Below are 21,138 nucleotides of genomic sequence, written 5' to 3'. Positions count from 1 at the left end.
CCTTTAATATTTATCCCCTTCATTTTACTGCACCATGATTTAGTCTACCCTGTCCTCAAGTCTTCCTTGTTAGCCTGTAAAAGCCCAGCCGCACAATATGAACAGCAGTGGTGTTTTTTTCCTTTTAAATTGAGATTGTTCATCATAAAAATGTGTCATGCTTGTTGGTATTGCTCTAGAAGTCCCTGCAGAAAAAGAGGGTTGAGCAACACTACCCAAAATCGAAATGAAGAAATATGATTAAAGAGATTCTTCCAGTGAAATATTGGAGGAAAAAAGAACCCGGAGCGAGAGGGGGAGATTCTTCCACTACAACAAAAGAATATAACATAGAATCATAAATGCTCTCTCAATAAAAATTCAGGAAAAAATTAAAACAAATCAGGTATCAAATTATCCAATTAAGCAACACATTCAACTCTGTATAATCACCAGTAAGCTGTAAAATGGTAACATTGAGATCACTAGCGACCTTGGAAAAGATGATAATTTTACAATAGAAGGGGGCCACTCGTTGAAGATTGCTACAAAATAGAAGCCAGACCCCAAGATCTTGATCAGTTTGCCCTTTAAATGACTTTAGTCACACGAGAGTCTGGACCGGTTTGGTAAACCAGCTAAAAATTTTACAACCCTTCACCGTATTGTTGCAGAATGTTAACCAAAAAATTGCATGAGATGCCTCGTGCAACTGTCAACCTAACCTTGCTTCTCTTCGTAGCACCTGAAACACCATTGACAAATATTTTTTTTAAACAGTTAGTAACAAAAATCAGAGTTAGAAAATAAATATGCTGAAGTCAAAAAGAAATAGAAGGAAAATGATGAACATAGATAAAGTTGCAAGAACGGGCAAAATCAGTATAACCGAAACTGAAAAATAGTTTTATCCTTTCGGAGTGTTGTGTTAACTGTTACTAATGTATGCCTACATTTTCATGTACCATGTTACAGAGGTAGTATATATGGTATAACATGCAAACTATTGTGCAACAAAGCATTAAACATTTTCATGATGGTTCCCAAGGCACGCTTTGGGTGAATAAGCCTTAATGTCAGGATCAAGATTTAGACATACGTGAGCAGACAAACTGTGAACGTGAGAATAGAATGCATGTCTCATATGCATAAATATAAGAATGAGCTACACAAATGGTCTAGATGAAACAGAATGGCAGAACAGATGTTATCCACACAACATAACAGGGATGAGCAACAAGAAATGACAATTCATCGTGCCATGATTTGGTAAGGTTGAGTGCATGAAAAACGAGCCACTTCTTAATTGACCTAGTATTTTGGCCAAACTGATTTATGAGCTACTGATCTCAAGTGACACGCCTGGAGCAACATGAAGATTGTTGAGTGGCAAGTCAAACCACACAGATTTGACAAAATGCAAACACATGAACCAGCTATGCTTTCCAGGTTCAGATTGGTATGGCACAAGGAATGATGTGCAGAACCAAGGCCCCAACAGGACAATAACCCAACAAATTTTTCATTACATACCCACCAATGCATGCAATTTTTTTTTCTAGATTACACTTAGCTAGAAGAGCTGTAAAAAATGCCCATTTCAGCCAGTCTGCCATGAAAGCAGCACAAAATTCCCAAAACCAACCATTATTGGGTTTTTTTTGGCTAGGTAACATTATAAGTTTTAAGTATTCGCTGAGGCAAAGATCTTCCAACCCCCACCACATCAAAGAATTCAATAATAAAAGCACTCGCACTTGGTAGTCAATAACTCATGACGATGCTTGGTAATCAGAAACCATTGTAAGCAATTAAGAATCCAAAACAGGCAGTGTAACAAGCTCACCATCAGACATGGTTGGGATTAGAGCACTACAATTGCAAAACAATTGTCATGGATCCAGTCTCTTTTCTTTTCTTTTTTCTTTTTTTCTCTTGATGTTGACACTAAATGCAGTTTGAATTCCATATATTACTGAAAAACTTCTATATCCAACTAACGAAATGAAAACCCGGTATCAGAGATCAAGACTCCGTGTCCCTTTCATTACTTATATTTAGGCCCAAATTTGGTATTTTTTTTACCAGAAAAGGAAATTGGGTGAGAATGGCCCAAAATCAGTTATTCAAGGCGATTCTACGACTGTACATATGACAGATGACATACAACAACAACAACAACAAGCCTGGAGTCCCGCGGGTGGAATCAGCTATATGAATCCATTTCCGATAATTCACATGACCATGGGAATTTTCCTTGGCTAACTTAAGAGCTATTAAATCCTTTTTCACAACCTCATTCCATGTCTACCTCTACCCCTTCTACAATCATTTTTGTTTTTTTTTAGCCCCCTTCTACTACCATTGACAATAACTAACTCACTCCTACTCAATAGAGCACTACTTGGTCTATGTTTTAAATGCTCAAACCATCTAAGTCGCCCCTCTCTATCTTCTACTAATTGCTTACCTAATTGCGATTCGTTCTATAACTTATCCTTCAAAGTTATACCACTCTTCCACCCTAGCATTTCTATTTCTGCAACTTTTACTTTTTGGATATTATAATGTTTCTTAGTTGCTCAAAATTTTGATCCATATAACATGGCTGGTTTTATAGCTATCCTATAAAACTTTCCTTTTAATTTTAGGGTTATTCTACAATCACACAGCACACCTGAAGCCTCAATTTTACCCAACCTATTTAAACTCTATGCTCCCTCAGCTTCTCCGATCCAAAGTATCGAAATCTACTAGTATTATTAATTTCTTGATTATCAATTTTAAAATTATTTCCAATATTCCCCCTTACGTGGCTAAAGTTATATTTCATATATTCTATCTTATTTCTACTTATTCTAAAGCCTCTAAACTCCGAAGTTTTTCTCCATAATTCAAACTAACATTCAACTCAACTCCTACTTACATCAATTAGAACAATATCATCTGCAAACTACAGCATGGGACCTCATTTTGGTATTCCTAATGAATTCATCGATCACTAAAGCAAAAAAGATACAGGCTCAACATAGAACTTTGATGCCACAAAGCTCACCACTCTACGAGGATAAGGGGAGGGTTGTCATAGTGTATGCAACCTTACCCCAACTTTTATGCAAAGAAGTTGTTGCCTTAGACTCAAACCCATGACCAACCGGACATAAAGGAGAAATATCACCATTGATCCCTTGTTCCTTGGGGATTGTTGATGATTATTGAACCTTAATTCTCCCTCGCTCACACCCCCCCCCCCCCCCAAAAAAAAAAATCAAAGAAGTTTCTTCTTTTTTTCTTTTTTTTTATCAGTATGGGTAAATGTATATTCCACAAGTAAAGAATATTTACAAGTACTCTGGACATCCCCAGGAAATACATCTAACACAATCCTTCATTAAGGAAAGGTCGATATACAAAAAAATAATCTATATCCAAAAAAATACACCTTCCATCTCAACCCCTTTGCTCCTGGAGGTACGGGAACTTCTCATAGACAGTTCTAAATATATGCATCTGAATATATTTCATAATAGTTTCTGTAGGAGTATCCTTCCCTTCAAATTTCTTCATATTTCTAAAGTGCCAGATCCCGTAAACAGTGGAGGCCAAGCATGCTCTTCTTGCAATAGTTTGGTATCCAGATCCTCTAACTTCCTTATGCATCCATTTCAGTGCCGCCTTCAATGATATCATTGCTCTCTTCCACCCAAGCCAATCCCTTAGATAATTCCAAATCTCAGCACTTACCTTTGCATCTGAAGAATAAGTGGTCCACTGTTTCCAATTCTGCATTACAAAGAACACAGGGTTTATCTTTGTCATCACCCCAGAGTTTATCACTTGTAAGCAGTTTGTTCTTAGCACTTAACCACAGAATGAATGAGTGTTTAGGGGTACACCCCATTTTCCATATCAAAGCATGCCATGGTATTATAACCCCTTTAATTCTCCAAAACTGATAGGCCTCCGACCAAGAGAACTGCTCACCAGATGTCCACGAGCTCATCTGCTGTATTGCACCCCCACTGCCCCCACATAGCATCATCATTGTATTTTTTAACTCCACCACTTTCTTAATTAATGGAGAGTCATCATGCCGAAAGGAAGCATCCCATACACTCCCCCCCTTGAGGTAAACCTGATTTATCCATTTCGACCATAGGGTGTCTTTTTTCATATGAATGTCCCATAGAGTTTTTGTAAGCAAGGCTTTGTTCCAAGGTTTCAAGTCAAAGATACCCAGTCCCCCTTCTTTCTTTGGAAGGCACACCTCTTTCCATGCCACCAATGGCTTTGATTTACCTCCCCACAAAAAGACCCTGCACAGTCTAACCACATGCTTCAAGACCGCCATAGGGGTTGGAAAGATCTAGAGCCAAAAGCATTCTGTGCCCAGCACTACCAAGTTTATTAACTCAAGTTTTCCAGCATATGTTAACGTCTTTACTGGCCATGAACCAATAATAATATCAATTTTAGCAATCAATGGGGAATAATGGGTAGTATTGAGCCGGGTAGAAGCTAATGGGATACCCAAGTATCGAAAAGGGAAGCTTCCTTCGGCAAAACCAGTCAGATTTCTAAAACTGTCCGGTTCATAATCATTCAAGCCTGCAGTATATATGTTAGATTTCAAGGGGTTAGCTCTCAGTCCAGAGCATCGTGATAATTCTTCCAAACAACCCATTAATTTTCTAACTGACCAAAAATCCCCTCTGGAGAAAAGAATTAAGTAATCAGCGAAAGCCAAATGGGTAATTTTGAGCTCCTTACACCTAGGATGGAAGTTAAAATCCTTATCATCTTCCAGAGACTCCAGCAATCTTGACAGATAATCCATACATAGTAAGAAGAGAATAGGAGATAGTGGATCCCCTTGTCTCAATCCCTGCTTCCCTGTAAAAAAACCATGAAGGCTACCATTCAACGAGAGAGAGAAAGAAGTAGTAGATACACATTCCATGATCCAATTCACCATTTTATCAGAAAAATTCAATTTTCTCAACATCTCCTTCAGAAAGTTCCAAGAGATGGAGTCATAAGCTTTCCTTAAGTCTATCTTCAACATGCATCTAGGAGAAATGCTCTTTCGAGCATATTTTCTAACCAACTCTTGAACCAAGTAGATGTTTTCAATCATACTTCTGCTTAACAAAAGCAGACTGAGCTGGGTTCACTAACTTCTCAAGAGCTGGGTTGATCCTGCACGCTAAAATCTTGGAAATGATCTTGTAGATTACATTGCAGCAAGATATCTGTCTGTAGTCATTTACTGTATTAGCATGCTTAGTTTTGGCAATTACAGCAATGGCCGTATGACTGACTTTCTTAAGTAACCTGCCCTTTAAGAAGAATTCTTTTACTGCATCCACAACATCCCCTCCCACAGTGTCCCAAGCTAGTTTGTAAAACTTTGCTGCATAGCCATCGGGCCCAGGAGACTGGAAGAAAATCAGACAGGGGTGGCTTGCAGCAAGGGCACGTTGATGAAAGAAAATAAAGATGTAACTGATAGAGTTGAAGATAAGACCCCAAATGAGGTTCAACTGAAGCAAATGGACAAAGGAACAGAAAAAGTGGAAGTATTCACAACAGTGAAGAGGAAGAAGAGAGGGAAGAGTTCCCAATTCAAACCATTTGCTTTTCGTAGGGGGTTAAAGCCTCCTTCTAAAAATAAATGAAGATGAGCTGGAATATCAGGGGTTTCAACAAACCCCTGAAACAAAATGGGGTGACAGACTAGAGAAGTTTATGAAGAAGAAGCTGACTATATGGAGTCAGATTAATAACTTTGGGAACCATGATGCTGGAAGAATTGTGGTTGCATGGAACCCTCAAAAGGTGGATGTTCAGGTGCTGGAGAGCAGTTCTCACCTAATACACTGTGCTATCTGCTGTCTGGTTTCTAACAGGAAATTCTTTACCAGTTTTGTATATGGATTGCACACTGTCGTTACTGAAGACCTCACTGGCAACAGATCTGTGAGATAGCTAAGTCTTGCAATGGTCCTTGGATGCTGATGGGAGACTTTAATAGTGTCCTATACCCAGATGAGAAAAGGAATGGAAATGCTGTTAGAGCTTATAAAGTAAGGGACATGGCTGACTGCTTCACTGAATGTGGGCTGTGTGATTTAAACTCGAATGGTAGTTTCCTCACATGGTTCTTCACCTTATGGCATCAAGCATGTTTTAAGTGGTAGTTCAGTTATGAAAAACAATAACAAAAAAGCTCAGTAGTCAGCACTAAAACATTTGCATGAGAAAAGGCATCGTTATCATGTATCCATGTCTATGATACATAAATAGTCCGGACTCAAATTAAAATCATATATGTCACCCATGGAGTAATGGAGAATCCAGCATGTGCAAGATTGCAAGGAAGCATGATTTCATGGAAACTACTTCAGTGAAGCCCATTTTGTTTGGATGGAATAGTGCATTGACAAATGGACACAATAGTCATGGAGAATGAGATCCCTGGCTGCAGGAAAAAGGAGAAGAGGAAGTTTTTACTTTTTTTTCCTTTTCCATTTTCCCATTTTGGTTGAGTTTTTATGGGATCAGGTGGTGTTAGACCAAATGCACCTGGAAGAACATGCAGAATGTACCTCTTCAGCAAATTTAATCAAAATGGTAGTCCGAGGCCGTTGCTGACCCTCGATGGGTACAAAATGAGCTGTCACTACAGCTGGAAAACCTGCACTATCCAGAACACCCTACAGATAGACCAAAAAACCATCAATCGGAGCATTAAGCCAAAAGATACTACAGAAGCAAGCCAATGTAATACGCACCCTTACTATTCCAGCAACAAATGCGCCACAATTGAATGTCCCCATGTCTTTTGGAATTGAAATAAATCTACAACCCAAAGGGGGTGAATCAGTTGGACATTGAACTAAAGAATATAGCTCTAGCTATTTGTAACAGTCAAAGGCAAATTACAACAATTATGATATTTTTACCTATTCACAAGAAGCTCCTTCTCACTGATCATGTATTCATCTTCATGTTCGGTGCCTTTCTCAAGTGAGTCCGCTACCTAACATGTTATCAAACAGGTTATGGTAAGGTCACTGCAGCATTTCAATGAATAGCCAGCATTTGTAAATTATGAACAGAAAAAACAAAATAAACAATAACAACTGCTAGCATGAATTGTCAGGCCTTCCACACACGAATCAAGAGGCATGGCCCCCATACACAATGACCAATCCTGAAACAGATCATATTCCCTTTCCATGAGCTCTAAAATAATATACATGAAAAACACCAACGTCACTGTGCATTGTCTGCTCCAATTAGTCGTTTGGTACTTTGGTTGAAGGAATCTTTGGGGATTTCCAGCAATATGAGTTGGGAATCCTTGATACCCACATTTGGTTCTTCCTTAGAATCCTCTGTGGTGGGTGTCCCTGCCCTGAGAACCATTATGCCCACAAAACATTACCATTATTTTTGTTTGGTAATCCAGATTTATAGGCATGGCATTCCATTCTCAGGCACGGAGTTCCCTAACCAAATGCTGAATACTTCAAGAGTTTTCAAGCAAAAAGTATAATGAAGCAGACAAGTATACCAAATTTTTTTAGCAAAATGGCTAAACAGACAGAAACATGATATTGTCTCTATCAGCAAGATGAATAACCAGATCATAAGAACTGAAATAATAAACATGACATTTAACCAATTACATAAGACTAACAATTAACCAAAACACACTCACAATTGATAGACAATACACCTGCACAAAGTAGACTAATGATCATAGAATATTCTATGGAGTCATGCAAGAACTTCAAAAAAAGGTTAATGGACATTCAATTAATTCTATACACCACACCTCTTCGCACAACATCTACAACTGAAAAATCAATTCTATTCAATATATGTTCCATCTGTTGACACCCAATCTTGTCCGAGGTTGAAAATTGCTCAATTATTTTGAGAATAATGGACAATAATTGGCTAGAAAATAATTAATTATGATTTATCCACCTTTCTCTAAGCCCTTGCTAGTGCAATTTAATTTTAGACTAGGTCGTGGCCTCCAATTTTATATTTAATTGACTTTATATCATCCAATTGGAAGCTATCCCTAACTTGGATAGGGACATACTCTTTTGACTGGAATGAGCTTGTGTCAAGCAATTTTGTGGGACAAGGACAGGAATTCTATAATACTCAAGGGTGTTTTTCAAAAGGTTGGATTAGGGCAAAACCCAAACTTCCAAAAAATTCTATAAAAAGGAAGCTAAAGCTCCCTTGCACACACATGCATTGAAGGTTGTCAAAGGTCAGGAGGACAAACATAAGAGCTTGGAGAGAAGAGGCATGTTGAATATTGGGAGGAGAGGCTCAAATTCAAGATCTAGGGGAAACACATTCGCATTCAAGGGAGAACTTGGGAGGGAAACATTTTCACGTTCAATGGAGAACTTGGGAGGAGTGCATGTTCAAAGGTAGAAGAAAGTTCACTATTCCTTGGTTCTCCTTGATATTCTTGGAATTTCTTTTGGTATTCTAGTTCTTGGAAGAAAGGAAAACAAGGTATAACTTGAAATCAAATTGAATGATTTCTGTATTTCTTGAATTTATTCTGTACAATCACAACTCTCTATAAATAATACAAACCGTATATCAACAAGGAAAGAATTCCCTAAAATAGGAGCATGAAATCTGCCCAAGTATTAGGCTAGAAATCCCTATACAATCTCTAGCATCATTGACCCATTATTCTCGGGATTTCTAATAATCCTCGGGATTTCTATACTCCCCCTCAAGTTGGATCATAAATGTTGACCATATCCAACTTGTATGTGAAATCATCAAAACTTTGTCCAGGTAGTCCTTAGGTGAAGATGTTGGTTGTTTGTTCTTTGGTAGGAACATAAGGCATGCAAATGGTTCCTTCTTCAACCTTTTCCTTGATAAAGTGTCCGTCCACTTCTACATGTTTGGTCCTGTCGTACTGGATTGGGTTGAGAAAGATGTTAATGTCTGTTTTTTTATCACAGTAGAGCTTGATAGGGAACTTTACCGTGACATGCAACTCCTCCAAGAGTTTCTGTAACCATAGTCCTTCACGTATCCCTTGCGCCACTGCTTTAAACTTTGCTTCAGCACTACTTCTGGCCACAACGTTCTATTTTTTGCTTCTCCAAGTCACCAAGTTTCCCCATACAAAGGTGTAGTACCCAGAAGTGGACCTTCTATCTTCTGCTGATTGGGCGCAACTCCTCCAAGAGTTTCTGTAACCACAGTCCTTCACATATCCCTTGCGCCACTACTTTAAACTTTGCTTTAGCACTACTTCTGGCCACAACGTTCTGTTTTTTGCTTCTCCAAGTCACCAAGTTTCCCCAAACAAAGGTGTAGTACCCAAAAGTAGACCTTCTATCTTCTACTGATCCTGCCCAATCAGCATCTGTGAAGACTTTTATTTCTTTGCTTTTACATTTTTTGAAGAATAGTCCTTTGCCCAGATATCCTTTGAGATATCTAAGAATCCTGTAGACTGCTTCTAGGTGACTTTCCCTTGGAATGCATGTGTTGACTCACCACACTTACTGCAAATGCGATGTCGGGTCTAGTGTGTGATAAGTAAATTAGTTTGCCAACTAATCTCTGATACCTTTCTCGTTCAGCAAAGTTTCGACGTCTTCTCTTCTTTTTCCTACTTCAATGGGGGTATTGCTTGGTTTGCACCCAAGCATGCCAGTTTCAGTTAGGAGGTCTAGGACATACTTCCTCTGAGAAACACTGATTCCCTTCTTTGATCTAGCAACTTCCATCCCCAAAAAAAACCGCATTTGTCCCAAATTTTTTACCTCAAACTCAATGGCCAAGACTTTCTTCAACCTATCCATCTCTGCTATGTTGTCTCTAGTTAGGATGATGTCATCGACATATACAATCAGAATTGTATTCTTCCCATCTTTAGACTGTCAGAAGAACATAGTATGGTCTGATTGTCCTTGCCGATATACTTGGCTTCTAATCACCTTTGTAAATCTATCGAACCAGGGACTTTTTGGATCCTTGTGCTATCAAATGTATTTTTCTGGACTACTCTTGCACTCAAAAGGGATATTAATGTAATAGTCCTACTTTACATTGATTCTTTGTCTTTGTTGATGTCAGCTTCTCTGAGACTACACCATACTATTCTGATTCCCAGATTCCTATCCTTGACAAGTCCCTTATTTTGCCCAACCATGCAAATTCTAACCTAGTAAACTCTGCCTAGTCCTCTTGCATCTTCATCCAGTCCTTTTCGTTGCTTGGATTCATCCTAACTGCAAGTGTACACACAAGGCAACAAGGGAGGAGAGCCCCTCTTCTACTCTACACCTCTTATGATCTTATTTCCCACGATGTTGATCTTCCTGTTACTGTTCAAAAGGTAGACACACTTGCACCCATCATCCAATCTCAAATTTTATTCTCTATAATCTCTTATCACCCTCATATTACTGTTTTGTAAGTACTTTGTCTTCTATTGCTCTTCCAAAATATGTTTATAAAGCCATGTCTCATTCTAGGTGGACGACTGCAATGGTTGAAAGAAATTTCTTGGAAATGGTCTCTTCCTTCTAATAAGTTTGTGATTGGTTTTCGCTGGATTTATACCATGAAAATCAATCTAGATGGTTCCACGTCTCACCTGAAGGCCCGCCTTGCTTCTAAAGGATACATTCAAGTGTACGGTTTGGATTATTTGACACATTCTTCCTTGTCACCAAACTTGTCCCAATGTGTTAATCACCTCCCTTACCCACCACATGTTGTTGGCCCTTGCATCAAGTTGGATGTGAATAATGCCTTCATATATGATTCGACAAGGTCTATATGGTGCAAGAAACTGGGCGAGTTGCTCAAGGGGGGCCATGATTAGTGTGTCAGCTCAAGAAATCCTTATATGGTCTAAAGCAGTCTCCCAGAGCATCGATCGATTGAGTGTTGTAGTACCTAAGTTTGATCGTCGGCGGTGGGTGGTAGATCACTTTGTATTTTATCATCATGCTGCTTCTCAAGATTATGCTCATTGTGTAAATGTGGATGATATTGTGATTACTGGTGATGATGATCAAGGTATCAAGCACCAAAATCATTCTCTAAAAACAAAATTTCAAACCAAAGATTTAAGGCTAAATGTTTTTTGGAGTATCCAAATCTCATATTGGGGCCCTTTGTCAAAGAGGAAGTAGGTCTAGACCTAAGACTAGATTGTTGGGAGGCAAACGTGAGTGCCAGATGTTGGTGATTTTTTGGCTAACCCTAGAAGATACCAAAGTCTTGTTGGAAAGGGGAACTATCTCGACCCAATATATCTTTTGCTACAAGTGTTGTGAGTCAAATTCTCAATTCTCCAAGAACAAGTCACTAGGATCCAATCATTTATATCTTGACATACCTTAAAGTGCACCTAGGGGAGATCTCTTCCATCAAGATCATCGTCACACCTATGCTCAACAAGACGCAGCAAATTTGGCTAGATCACCTTTCAATAGAAGATCCACAACTAGGTATTTTGCTTTTGCTGGTGGTAACTTGGTATCCTAGAAAAGTAAGAAACAAACTATGGTGAAAGTGCTGAGGGCCAAGGCCCACACTACATGTGAGCTCATTTGGCTAAAGAACGTGTTAGAAGAACTTGGAAAACATTCTCAGCCTATGGAGTTGACATGTGACAATTCATATTGCCTCCAACCTGATCTTTTATGAGCAAACAAAACACAATGGAAGTTGATTCTCACTTTGTTCAAGAGAACCTTGTGCAAAAGCTCATTACAATAACTCTTTTTTCTTATATAATAACAGAAGGTACGTTAGATTGAGAAAGAGAAGTTACAACCTAAAGGGACAAGAAACCACCCGAAAAAATAAAAAATAAAAACAAAAATAATAAATAATAATATTGATAAAACTAAAAATAAACAAATAAAACAACTCACCAAGAAAACCCCTTTTCAATCCCTTTCCAATCCCTTTCCATTGTAGTTCACGGAGTGCTTTAAATTTTCTAGCTCCCTCCGACCCTATTTTCGGGTTAAACTTACCCCCATCAAAGTGCACTTCAATTCCGCCAACATCACATATTTTTAAATCCAATTTATCCACTGTATCTTGGGCTTCTAAATCCTTCCTAGAAATCACCTCCAGTGGTGTAGGTAAAAATTCCATTCTTGCACTGCAATTTACTATCCAACCCATTGTTATCAAAAATAGGAACCCCGTCCAATCCTTCCAATTGGGAAGGATGTACATATGATAGATCATCCAAGAACATCATAGTATTTTGAAACATATCCATATTGTTCCTGACTCTCATCCAACAGCAAACCCCCATCACAGTCAAACTCACTAGAGTCATCACTATTGTTGTCTGAAAGATCTCCCCATTTTCTAGCATCCTTTCCTTTACTAACTCCATCACTTGCTATATTTTTCATCTTAGCAAATGTATCTTCCACGATACTAATCTCTCCTTATTATCTTTGGTCTTATCTCACCAAAATGCTCTCTCTTTGCATCATATGATTTCCCCATCAAAGCAGCCTTCTGACGAGCGTACAGTTTAGGACCCTTAGATTTTTCAAAATTGAAACCTAAGACGTTAGGTTCTGGAACATAATAACATTCATATCTACTTTTTAGAACATAATAACAATCTCAACACATATGCTATATATTCAAACTCTTTAAACTCTTTAAATTATGATCTATGTCCAGAATTTTCAATACACAATAGTTCATTCATAAAATATAAGAGGCAATTGTAGAATTCATTAAATTTTCTATTTAGTTACAACAAGAAAAAAGGGGAAGATAACCTTTCCAAATAACACCTTCCATACTGTGCTATGAACAAAAGATAGAATACCCAATAACCGTGTCTCCCTTCTGTTTCCCTGCAGCATCATAAAAACATCATTTATTGTCATCCTCATGAAAAACACATATATGCTCACACATGCACATGGGTGACATGCATCGATGGAGATCTTGAAATTTTCAACTAGGCCCATAAGCTCAATGAAGTCAACATGACAATGTTGTCTCACAATGTCACACATGCGCAATGTTTCATTATTAATTCAGATAATGAAACAACAAAATGGCAAAAGAAAGAAAGGAGGGAAGAAGAAGAAGAAGAAGAAGAAGACGAAGAAATAAAGAAAGAAAGAAAAGAAACTCCACTTCCCAACACAAAAAGAAAATGATAGGTTTATAACACTAGCAGTTGCATGGAATGGTAAAAATAAAAAATAAAAAATAAAATTAAAAGAAAAAAAAAAAAACTGAGAGGAGAAAATGTATGATGATCTAAAAAGATCTTTTGTGTAGCGGAAAATCATAATTGAACCACCACCACCACCCAGGGAGGAACTTTTCTTTATAGATTCAATAGTCAACAAATCAATTATAATTAGGAACAATGACTTATTGTTTCCAAACTCCATAGAGTTCTTATTGTTAAAACCACAAATCACATTCTATGCATATCATAGTTAGGGAAACGGAAATAAGAAGTCCAAATGTAACAGTTATTTAGCAATTATTTTGTATAGTAATATTAAACTCAACACATTCAATTATCATGAGGTTGTGCGGTCAAAAAACAAAATGCTCCTGATAAACAGCATAATGATAGAGGATCATAGGTTATCTTTTTTAATGTTGTGGTGCTTTTTCATATATTCTAAAGGTTTTGGGCTTAAGATTAATTTGGAGAAGAGTGGTATCGCTGCTATTAATATGTTGGCGGAGAACATTAAGGAGTTATCCTCAAAGGTTTTGCTTTGGATTGGCTGTTATTTTATATAGGAGTTCCTTTTTTTGTGCATTGGGGGGGGGGGGGGGGGAGTCCTAGATCTGCTATTTTTAGGTATTAAGTTGTCAAAAGAGTGTCTAAGTGTTTAGATGGATGGTAGGGTGCTCTCTTTTTCTTTAGAAGGAAGGATTACTCTCGTTCAAGCTTTTTTTTTAGTATCCTGCAGTATTTTCTTTCTATTTTCAAAATTCCTGTGGAGGTGGCTAGTAGGATTGAGAGAATCACGAGAGACTTCCTTTAATCAGGGGTGGGGGGTGTTAGGGACCATTTAGTAAGGTGGGAGGTGGTTTGTAGGTCTAGACAGGAGCTCTGGTCTTGGTAATTTGGTGTCTAAAAACGCAGCTCTCATGGCCAAATGGCGTTGGTGGTTCCCTTTAGAGGTTTCTTCCCTATGGCATGAAGTCATAAAAAGCAAGTTTGGACTTGATGGGAATGGGTGAGATATTAATTCAGGTCTTTAGATGTTCATTGGAGAGTGCGGAAAGCCATCTCTTAGGTTTATCCCTCTTTATTCCCTACACTAAATTTCTATGGGGTAGGAGTTGCAATATTCGCTTTTGGAATGACCTTTGGTTGGGGAATGTTGTTTTGTCCACCTCTTTTCCTCACCTATTTCATTTGAGCTCAAGACAGGATGGATTTAATTCTTCTTTTATTGTGGAGTCAGGTGGTCCTTTACCTTCTTGGGATTTTTACTTTAGGAGACCCTTGAATGATAGGGAGATGGAGGAGCTATCCTCCTTGTTAGTCTTGTTGAATAATTGTCTAGTCTCTTTGGAAGCTGAAACCCGCTCTTGATCTTTGGATCCCTCGGGGTTTTATCCCTGCAGATCTTTTTGTGAGTTCTTGACTAGCTCTGGTTTCTCCTTTCCTCTCCATAAAACTATTTAAAAGGCCAAAGTTCCCCCCTAAAAGCAAAGCTTTTCTCTGGCTGGTTGTCCTTAATAGGATCAACATCAACAACTTGTTAAAGATTAGGAGACTGTTAAAGGCTCTCTATCCGGATGTATGCATGCTTTGTTTCAATTTCTCTGAATCTGCTCTGCATCTTTTTTTGCATTGTGACTTTGCCTTGGGGATTTGGAACAAGCTATTTAATTATTTTGGGGAATGTTGGGCTTGTTCAGAGACAGTGGAGGAGTTTTTGACAATTCATTTTGTCAGTTTTGGCAGGAAAAAGAAAGGTAAAGAGTTATGGAATTGTGCCCTACTTTCTGTATTTTGAGGTCTGTGGATGGAACAAAATGTGCATATTTTCTCAAGGAAGAAGTTGTCATTTTTGTTGATTTTGGAGAAGATGTATTAGGCTTCTCCTTGGTGTGTGGGTAATGGAAACTTCAAGGGGATGTGCTTTTTGGATATTCAGCGTGATTCGCTTTCCTTGTTGCGTTGATAGGGCAAGCTGATTATTTTGGGCCGTTTCAAGTGTTTTTTTTTTTTTTTGGCTTTCCCTTTTTTACGTTTTCTGCGGCAAACCAGAGCTTTGAAGGGAGATGTTCTATTCTCCCATTTGTACATTCTTATTCTAACAATGAACTTCTTTTGTTATTTAAAAACAATAATATTAAAAAAAAAAACAGCATAATGCAATGTGATTGGGAATTTGGAATTTAAGAATCCAATCAGATGGTCAAGCATGCCATGCAAAAACTTTTTGTTTTACGCATAAGCTAGAGATAGATTAAGGTCTTATTTTTACTTATCTTGGTGCAAGATCATGAAATAGTACTGAAAAAAAGGAAAGAACACCAAATACAAACCATTCTAAATGATCTACTCTAAATCTACTGTTTCCCTTTCTCATAATATCAGAAGCCCTTACAAAAAACATGGGTTAGGATAAAAGGAATACCAGCAAAGAGTATGGGTTGAGGGAGAGTAAAAGGATTTAATTGTTCAACAACTAAGAAAGGATTTTCAATTAATAAATTTATTCCAGTAATTCAAAAATGTTACAGACAAAAAACTATGCCTGGAATAAATGGCATTAACATACCAATCAAGAGAATAACATTCATAGGTATATGTCATGAAGATTGAGTTAAAGCTCCAATAAACTGTTCAAAAGTAGAATCCCAAAAAAGTGTCATACCTTCTCCCTATGGCAAAGAAGCTCAAGAACTCGTGCACCAACAGCATAGCCGGCATCCTCTAGTCTGTTCCATTTCAATTGGACATCCACGAAGCATATGAGACCAACAATTCATAGAAGTTAACTCAAAAGTCAAGGCCATGTGTCAACATTTCTGAATTCAACTAATTATAAAGTTAATGAATTGAATCATGCTAGTCCAAGTCCTTTTTACCCAACTTTCAGTGTCTTTGTATTTATTCCCCATTTCCCTTTTAAATTTATGATATATCCAGTTGGTGAGAAATATGTACAAAGAACTTTTTCTTTGGGAGAGGGGTGTTAGGGATAAAAAAAGTTCATTAAGATAAACAAATGTACATAGAGGATGAGGGGTCCTAAAAAATCCCCCCCCCCCCCAAAAAAAAAAAAAAAAAGCTAATACAAAAGAAAACTAAAATTAGGCCAATACAGCAAACCAATTGCATGATATCAGAAAAATCTATTAACCAAAACACCGTACAGAAAACACCCACATTGAAGCAAAAAAAAAATCCTATCCCAAATCAAATCTAGAGATAAATCATGATCTTAGAAACATTGGGCATTTTTCCCCAGCTAAAGAACCCTAGCTGGATTGGGTAAGGGAGAATCTCACGCCAAGCGCCCAGGAGGGCAAACAAGGTGACAAGCCAAGCACCCAGGAGGGGTAGGCGGGATTTTTCACCAAACACCGAAGGGTAGGCATGGTGCTTCTGTCCCATATCAGAAACGGATGGGAGATCCTAGGGGCTACAAGCGTGGGCGCTACACACCCTAACAAGGTACCTTTTTGGGAAGAGGGTAATGGCCCCGTGATAAAGTGGCATCAGAGCCAACCTGACTCGATTCGACTCACGTCAAGTGCTCAAGGGGGTAGGCAGGGTGGCCATCGGCAATGAGGACGTCGTTGGATTGGGTGGGGGAGAATCTTATGCCAAGCACCCAGTAGGGTAGGCAGGGTGACGCCAAGCACCCAAGAGGGGTAGGTAGGGTGTCTTGCCAAGCGCCAAAGGGTAGGCAGGGTGCTTCTATCCCACATCAGGACAGCTGGGAGATCCTGAGGGCTTATAAGCATGGGCGCTACACATCCTAACAAGGTACCTTTTTGGGGAAAGGGCAATGGCCTGTGATAAACTACAATCACCGCACACCGCCACAACATCCGTAGCCCTTACCTTCTTGTGCCTTCCATAGCTTCTTAAATCAATCAACAAAAATGCCTCGAAAGAAAGACGAAAAACCATCATTCTCCCAACAAACTGAACAGTTTGCTCTAATGTTTTAAAAGGCGAAGATGTAAGGCAAGGCGTTTTAACCCTTAAGAGGCAAGGCGTATGCCTTAAGGCGTTGGGGCTTAAGCCTTTTAAGAATTTTTTTTTAAGATAAAAATATGTAAATAAATTCTATATTTTTTAAAAATAAGAAAAATTTAAGAAAATCACAAATATAATGTAAGAAATAAAAATTTTGCAAATTATTTGTTGGCGATTCAAAATTTGCTAACTTGAATACATGACATAAATCATGACAAGAGATAGCTATACTATTACAAAGTTCAAACTATTTTCATGATCTAAGATAAACCTCTCAATTATTTTGGAAGATTGAGGCCCAAGAATTATAGAAATCAACTCATATTATGACATTCCTTTTATACAAACATGTTAAAATTTTTAAACAATTTTTACTTGAGAATCACACACCCAAAATGCAAAAGCCTCAACTAAAAAGGCACAAAAGTTGTGCTTTCTATAAAAATGCCTAAGCCTCAACATGAAATGCATTAGCCTTTTCGGAATTTGGTACTTTAGATTGAGCCTCAAGGCGTTTTAGGCATGTTGTGTATTGAGGCGAGCCTCCATTGAGCCTTTTAAAACATTGGTTTTGCTCCATTAGCACCAAGCCACGGGGTAATGAAAAAATAAATTAGCATGATCCTCATTGCTAGCACAACACATTACACAAACACAAGAAGAGAGAGCCACATGTGGTCTTCAAATGTGTGCAAATTGTTGGTGATAACTCAATTAAGAATTGCATTCAACACAAAAGCCTTACATTTGAAGGAATTTAGCTTTTCACACTTAATTAGCAAGTGGAAAATAATGGAAGGACATCTTTAGATGAGAATAAAAAAAATTTACGAGAAAAAACACCCGAACTATCCAAACACCCACTCCTAACATCCTCATAACGAGAATATTGAAAAGAATCTAACAATCCCAAGGGTGTCCTCCCTCTCTCTATCATTAAGATTTTGACAAAACCGAAAATCCGAAAAAATAACAGAATTATCCATAGTGCGGAATCAAGATATAGGTTCATCAAGATGCAAAGAAAGACAAAAGATAAAAGGACAAGCAACTAAAAAGCATAATTCCCCAAACCAATGGTCCTTCCAAAAATGAACCCTACACCCATCTCCCACTTTATATTTGGTACTACGAACGAAAAAAGGAGTCACCTGCAAAATGAATTTCCATGGGCATACTGCACACATGTGAAACTCTAGCTGCAACATTAGTATCCTGCCCACAACCAAATTTACTTTAAAGATAACCCTATGACGGAGAGAATCAGCTTCCAATGGAAAATGGCAAACCATTTACCCACCAAAGCAATTTTTTTAGATACCAAATACCAAGATCAATGTCCCCCCCCCCCCCCCTGCCTTAGACCCACAAACAATCTCCCACTCACAAAATGATCCCTCTTCTTACCACATCCTGACCAAATCACACATAATCTTACCGGGAAACCCACCAGAATCTTACAGATAAAAATACAAAGGAATCGAAGAAAGACACCTGGATAAAATTAATATGATGCCCCAAGGAAAAGAGTGCACCCATCCAAACATTTAGACACCCTAGCAATCACTGAATCCCAAAACCTTGTCGGTTGAGGATTCCCAAAGTCAAAAGCCACAGCAAAATACCACAGCTCACAACGCTGCATGCCTAGAAGTCACCACAAGACTTGGGCTACACCACATTTACCTAAATTAATATTTAAGTCTTGAAACTATTCAAAAGATCTCATATCAAGGTGATGGGGCTGGACTGATGGTTATCTTTCACCCGCTTTTTATTAAAAGATCTCATATCAACACTGTCAACAAATGAGACACAATATCACACCATCCCTACCTACAGCAATATGTTGAACAAAACCCCTCTGCATGGTCCTCTCAATCATCCTACTATCATCAACCAAAATAAAGAGAAAGGGTGATACAGGATCCCCTTGCCTTGCACCCCTAGAGGCTGGAAACCAGGTCTAGGTTGACCATTAATAATCACACACACACACAAAAAGTGGGTGAAATATACCCCCCCCCCCCCCCAGTCCAGCCCCATCACCTTGAATGAAAACCCTGCCTATTTAAGAACCTAATATATCCAAAATAGCCAACTAACCCTGTCAATGCCTTTCAAAGTCTAATTTAATCATTAAACTCTGCTTCTTACTCCTCCTAACATCCTTCAAAACCTCATTAGCCACAAGGACAGCAACCCTATCGCGCCCCCCCCCCCCCCCCCAGAAAAAGCCTCCTGGGAAGCATAAATGGTACAGCCAAAAGCTTATATTAGCAATAATATTACGGACACTCGTAGTCAAATTAATAAGACGGAGTCACTGACCCTAACCTCCTAGTGCATTGTACTATAGATTTTTCATCATAAACAAAACCCAACTCAAGTAAGGTGAATTTCAACTCAATTAACCATCGTTCAACCAATTGCCTTGTTTAGGCAAATCTTCATTTATCTGGAAGCCAGAAAAGCTCGAACAGTATATTCAGAATTGTAATTTTCTTAAGTTGTACGAATTCAAATAAACCATGTGAAGAAAATTTTAGGGGGAAACGGATAAATGGGTCTACAATTACAACAACAAATACAACAGCAGAAACAACAGTAACGGCATTGATTGTCGATCACCTTCTTTCTAATTCAGCAATGTTGTCGACCTGTGTCTGATTGTACTGAACAAGCTCCGAAAACAAAAACGCAAAGGCACTCAAACTAACCTGCAACAACAATAAATCATTAATTGAACAAAAATACCGAGAAAATAATATCCAAATCGCACCGGTGCTATTCACTTGGCATTTTCAGAGTATTTCTCTTGCCTTGTAAAGCAAAACATGAAAGCAATTCTCTCTACAAACCAAGAAAGCACTCATGAAATACCAACTAGCAATGCTGTGGCAATTAAAACAGCTGGATCTTATGATAAATACTGTAATTAGAAAACAAATTTGCCCCAATCGAATCGTAAGACGTACAGAATTATCCAAAAAAATAAAATTAAAAAATGGAAGGGCGAAAGACGGAGAGGGAGTGAACCTCTTGTTTGCCCTTGCTGAGGGGTTTGTCGAGGACATTTGAATACTGCTTGATCTTCCCTACTCCGATCATCTTCTCTCTCTCTCTCTCTCTCTCTCTCTCTGTGCAAGTGTGAGAAGAGTCCTCCGCAGGCTGGAGCTCGTCACTAGTCAGGTTGGTCTTTGAACCGGAATGAACCGACTCTAAAATATATATTCTTCATAGTTTTATAACATAATGCAGGAATATAAATAGAAGATAAATAGAGGCAAGAAAGAAATTTTACGTGGTTTGAGTCCTAGGGGTGAGCATAATTCAAAGAAACCCGAATTAACCGAATTAACCGATCAATTTCGGTCGGTTTGGTTCGGTTAAGAAATAGGGTCGGTTCGGTTCGGTTACGATTTTACCAATTTTCGGTTAATCGGTTATCGGTTCGGTTAATATAAATTATCAATGTTAACCAAATTGATAATTAATTATTCTAGTGATTCTACTCTTATAGTTTAATACCAAAATATCTTTTTTATTAATAAAATTAATAGATGAGATGCTTAATTAAGCTCGAATTAGTAAAAAAGTTATAATTATATTCTGTTTTTAATAATTAATTTCAAATTATTTCGGTTAAATTCGGTTAACCGAATTACCCGAAAAGGTAATTCGGTCGGGTTCGGTTCAGTGAGCTTCCTTTGTTCGGTCGGTTCGATTATCAGAAATTATTAACCGAAAATTTCGGTTAATTCGGTTAATTAACCGAATTTGGCCGAACCGACCGTTTGCTCACCCCTAGGTTTGACTATACCTACTCCACGGGCGGATGAGATCATAATTTTACTATTAAAGGAGAAATTATAAAGTGATATAGAATTAGTCAT

General features: G+C 38.2%; 1 protein-coding gene across 1 annotated transcript; it reads right to left on the bottom strand.

Annotated features, from left to right (window-relative positions):
- Window positions 1-325: 325 nt before the first annotated feature.
- LOC131158026 (uncharacterized) lies at window positions 326-20,477 on the bottom strand. The gene is made up of 8 exons (XM_058112573.1): window positions 20,282-20,477; window positions 19,874-19,962; window positions 15,909-15,972; window positions 12,816-12,893; window positions 6,945-7,021; window positions 6,774-6,840; window positions 6,588-6,695; window positions 326-724 (listed from the first exon to the last, which is right to left on the bottom strand). Exons 1-8 carry the CDS (start codon window positions 20,351-20,353, stop codon window positions 695-697), a joined length of 585 nt encoding a protein of 194 aa, XP_057968556.1. The 5' UTR covers window positions 20,354-20,477; the 3' UTR covers window positions 326-694.
- Between the last annotated feature and the right edge of the window lie 661 nt (window positions 20,478-21,138).

This window comes from Malania oleifera, chromosome 6 (genome assembly GCF_029873635.1).
Source record: "Malania oleifera isolate guangnan ecotype guangnan chromosome 6, ASM2987363v1, whole genome shotgun sequence".
NCBI lineage: Eukaryota > Viridiplantae > Streptophyta > Magnoliopsida > Santalales > Ximeniaceae > Malania > Malania oleifera.
The sequence above is the reverse complement of the archived record's forward strand: the minus strand, read 5'-3'. Positions and strand labels throughout refer to the sequence as shown.

Excerpts from the sequence above, each read along its gene's own strand:
- LOC131158026 (XM_058112573.1), bottom strand. The coding sequence starts at position 20,353 with ATGATCGGAGTAGGGAAGATCAAGCAGTATTCAAATGTCCTCGACAAA. Across the intron at positions 15,973-19,873 it reads ATTGCTGAATTAGAAAGAAG|ACTAGAGGATGCCGGCTATG; the intron begins GTGATCGACAAT and ends GAAATGGAACAG. Across the intron at positions 725-6,587 it reads TGATTAAATTTGCTGAAGAG|GTGCTACGAAGAGAAGCAAG; the intron begins GTACATTCTGCA and ends ATGGTGTTTCAG.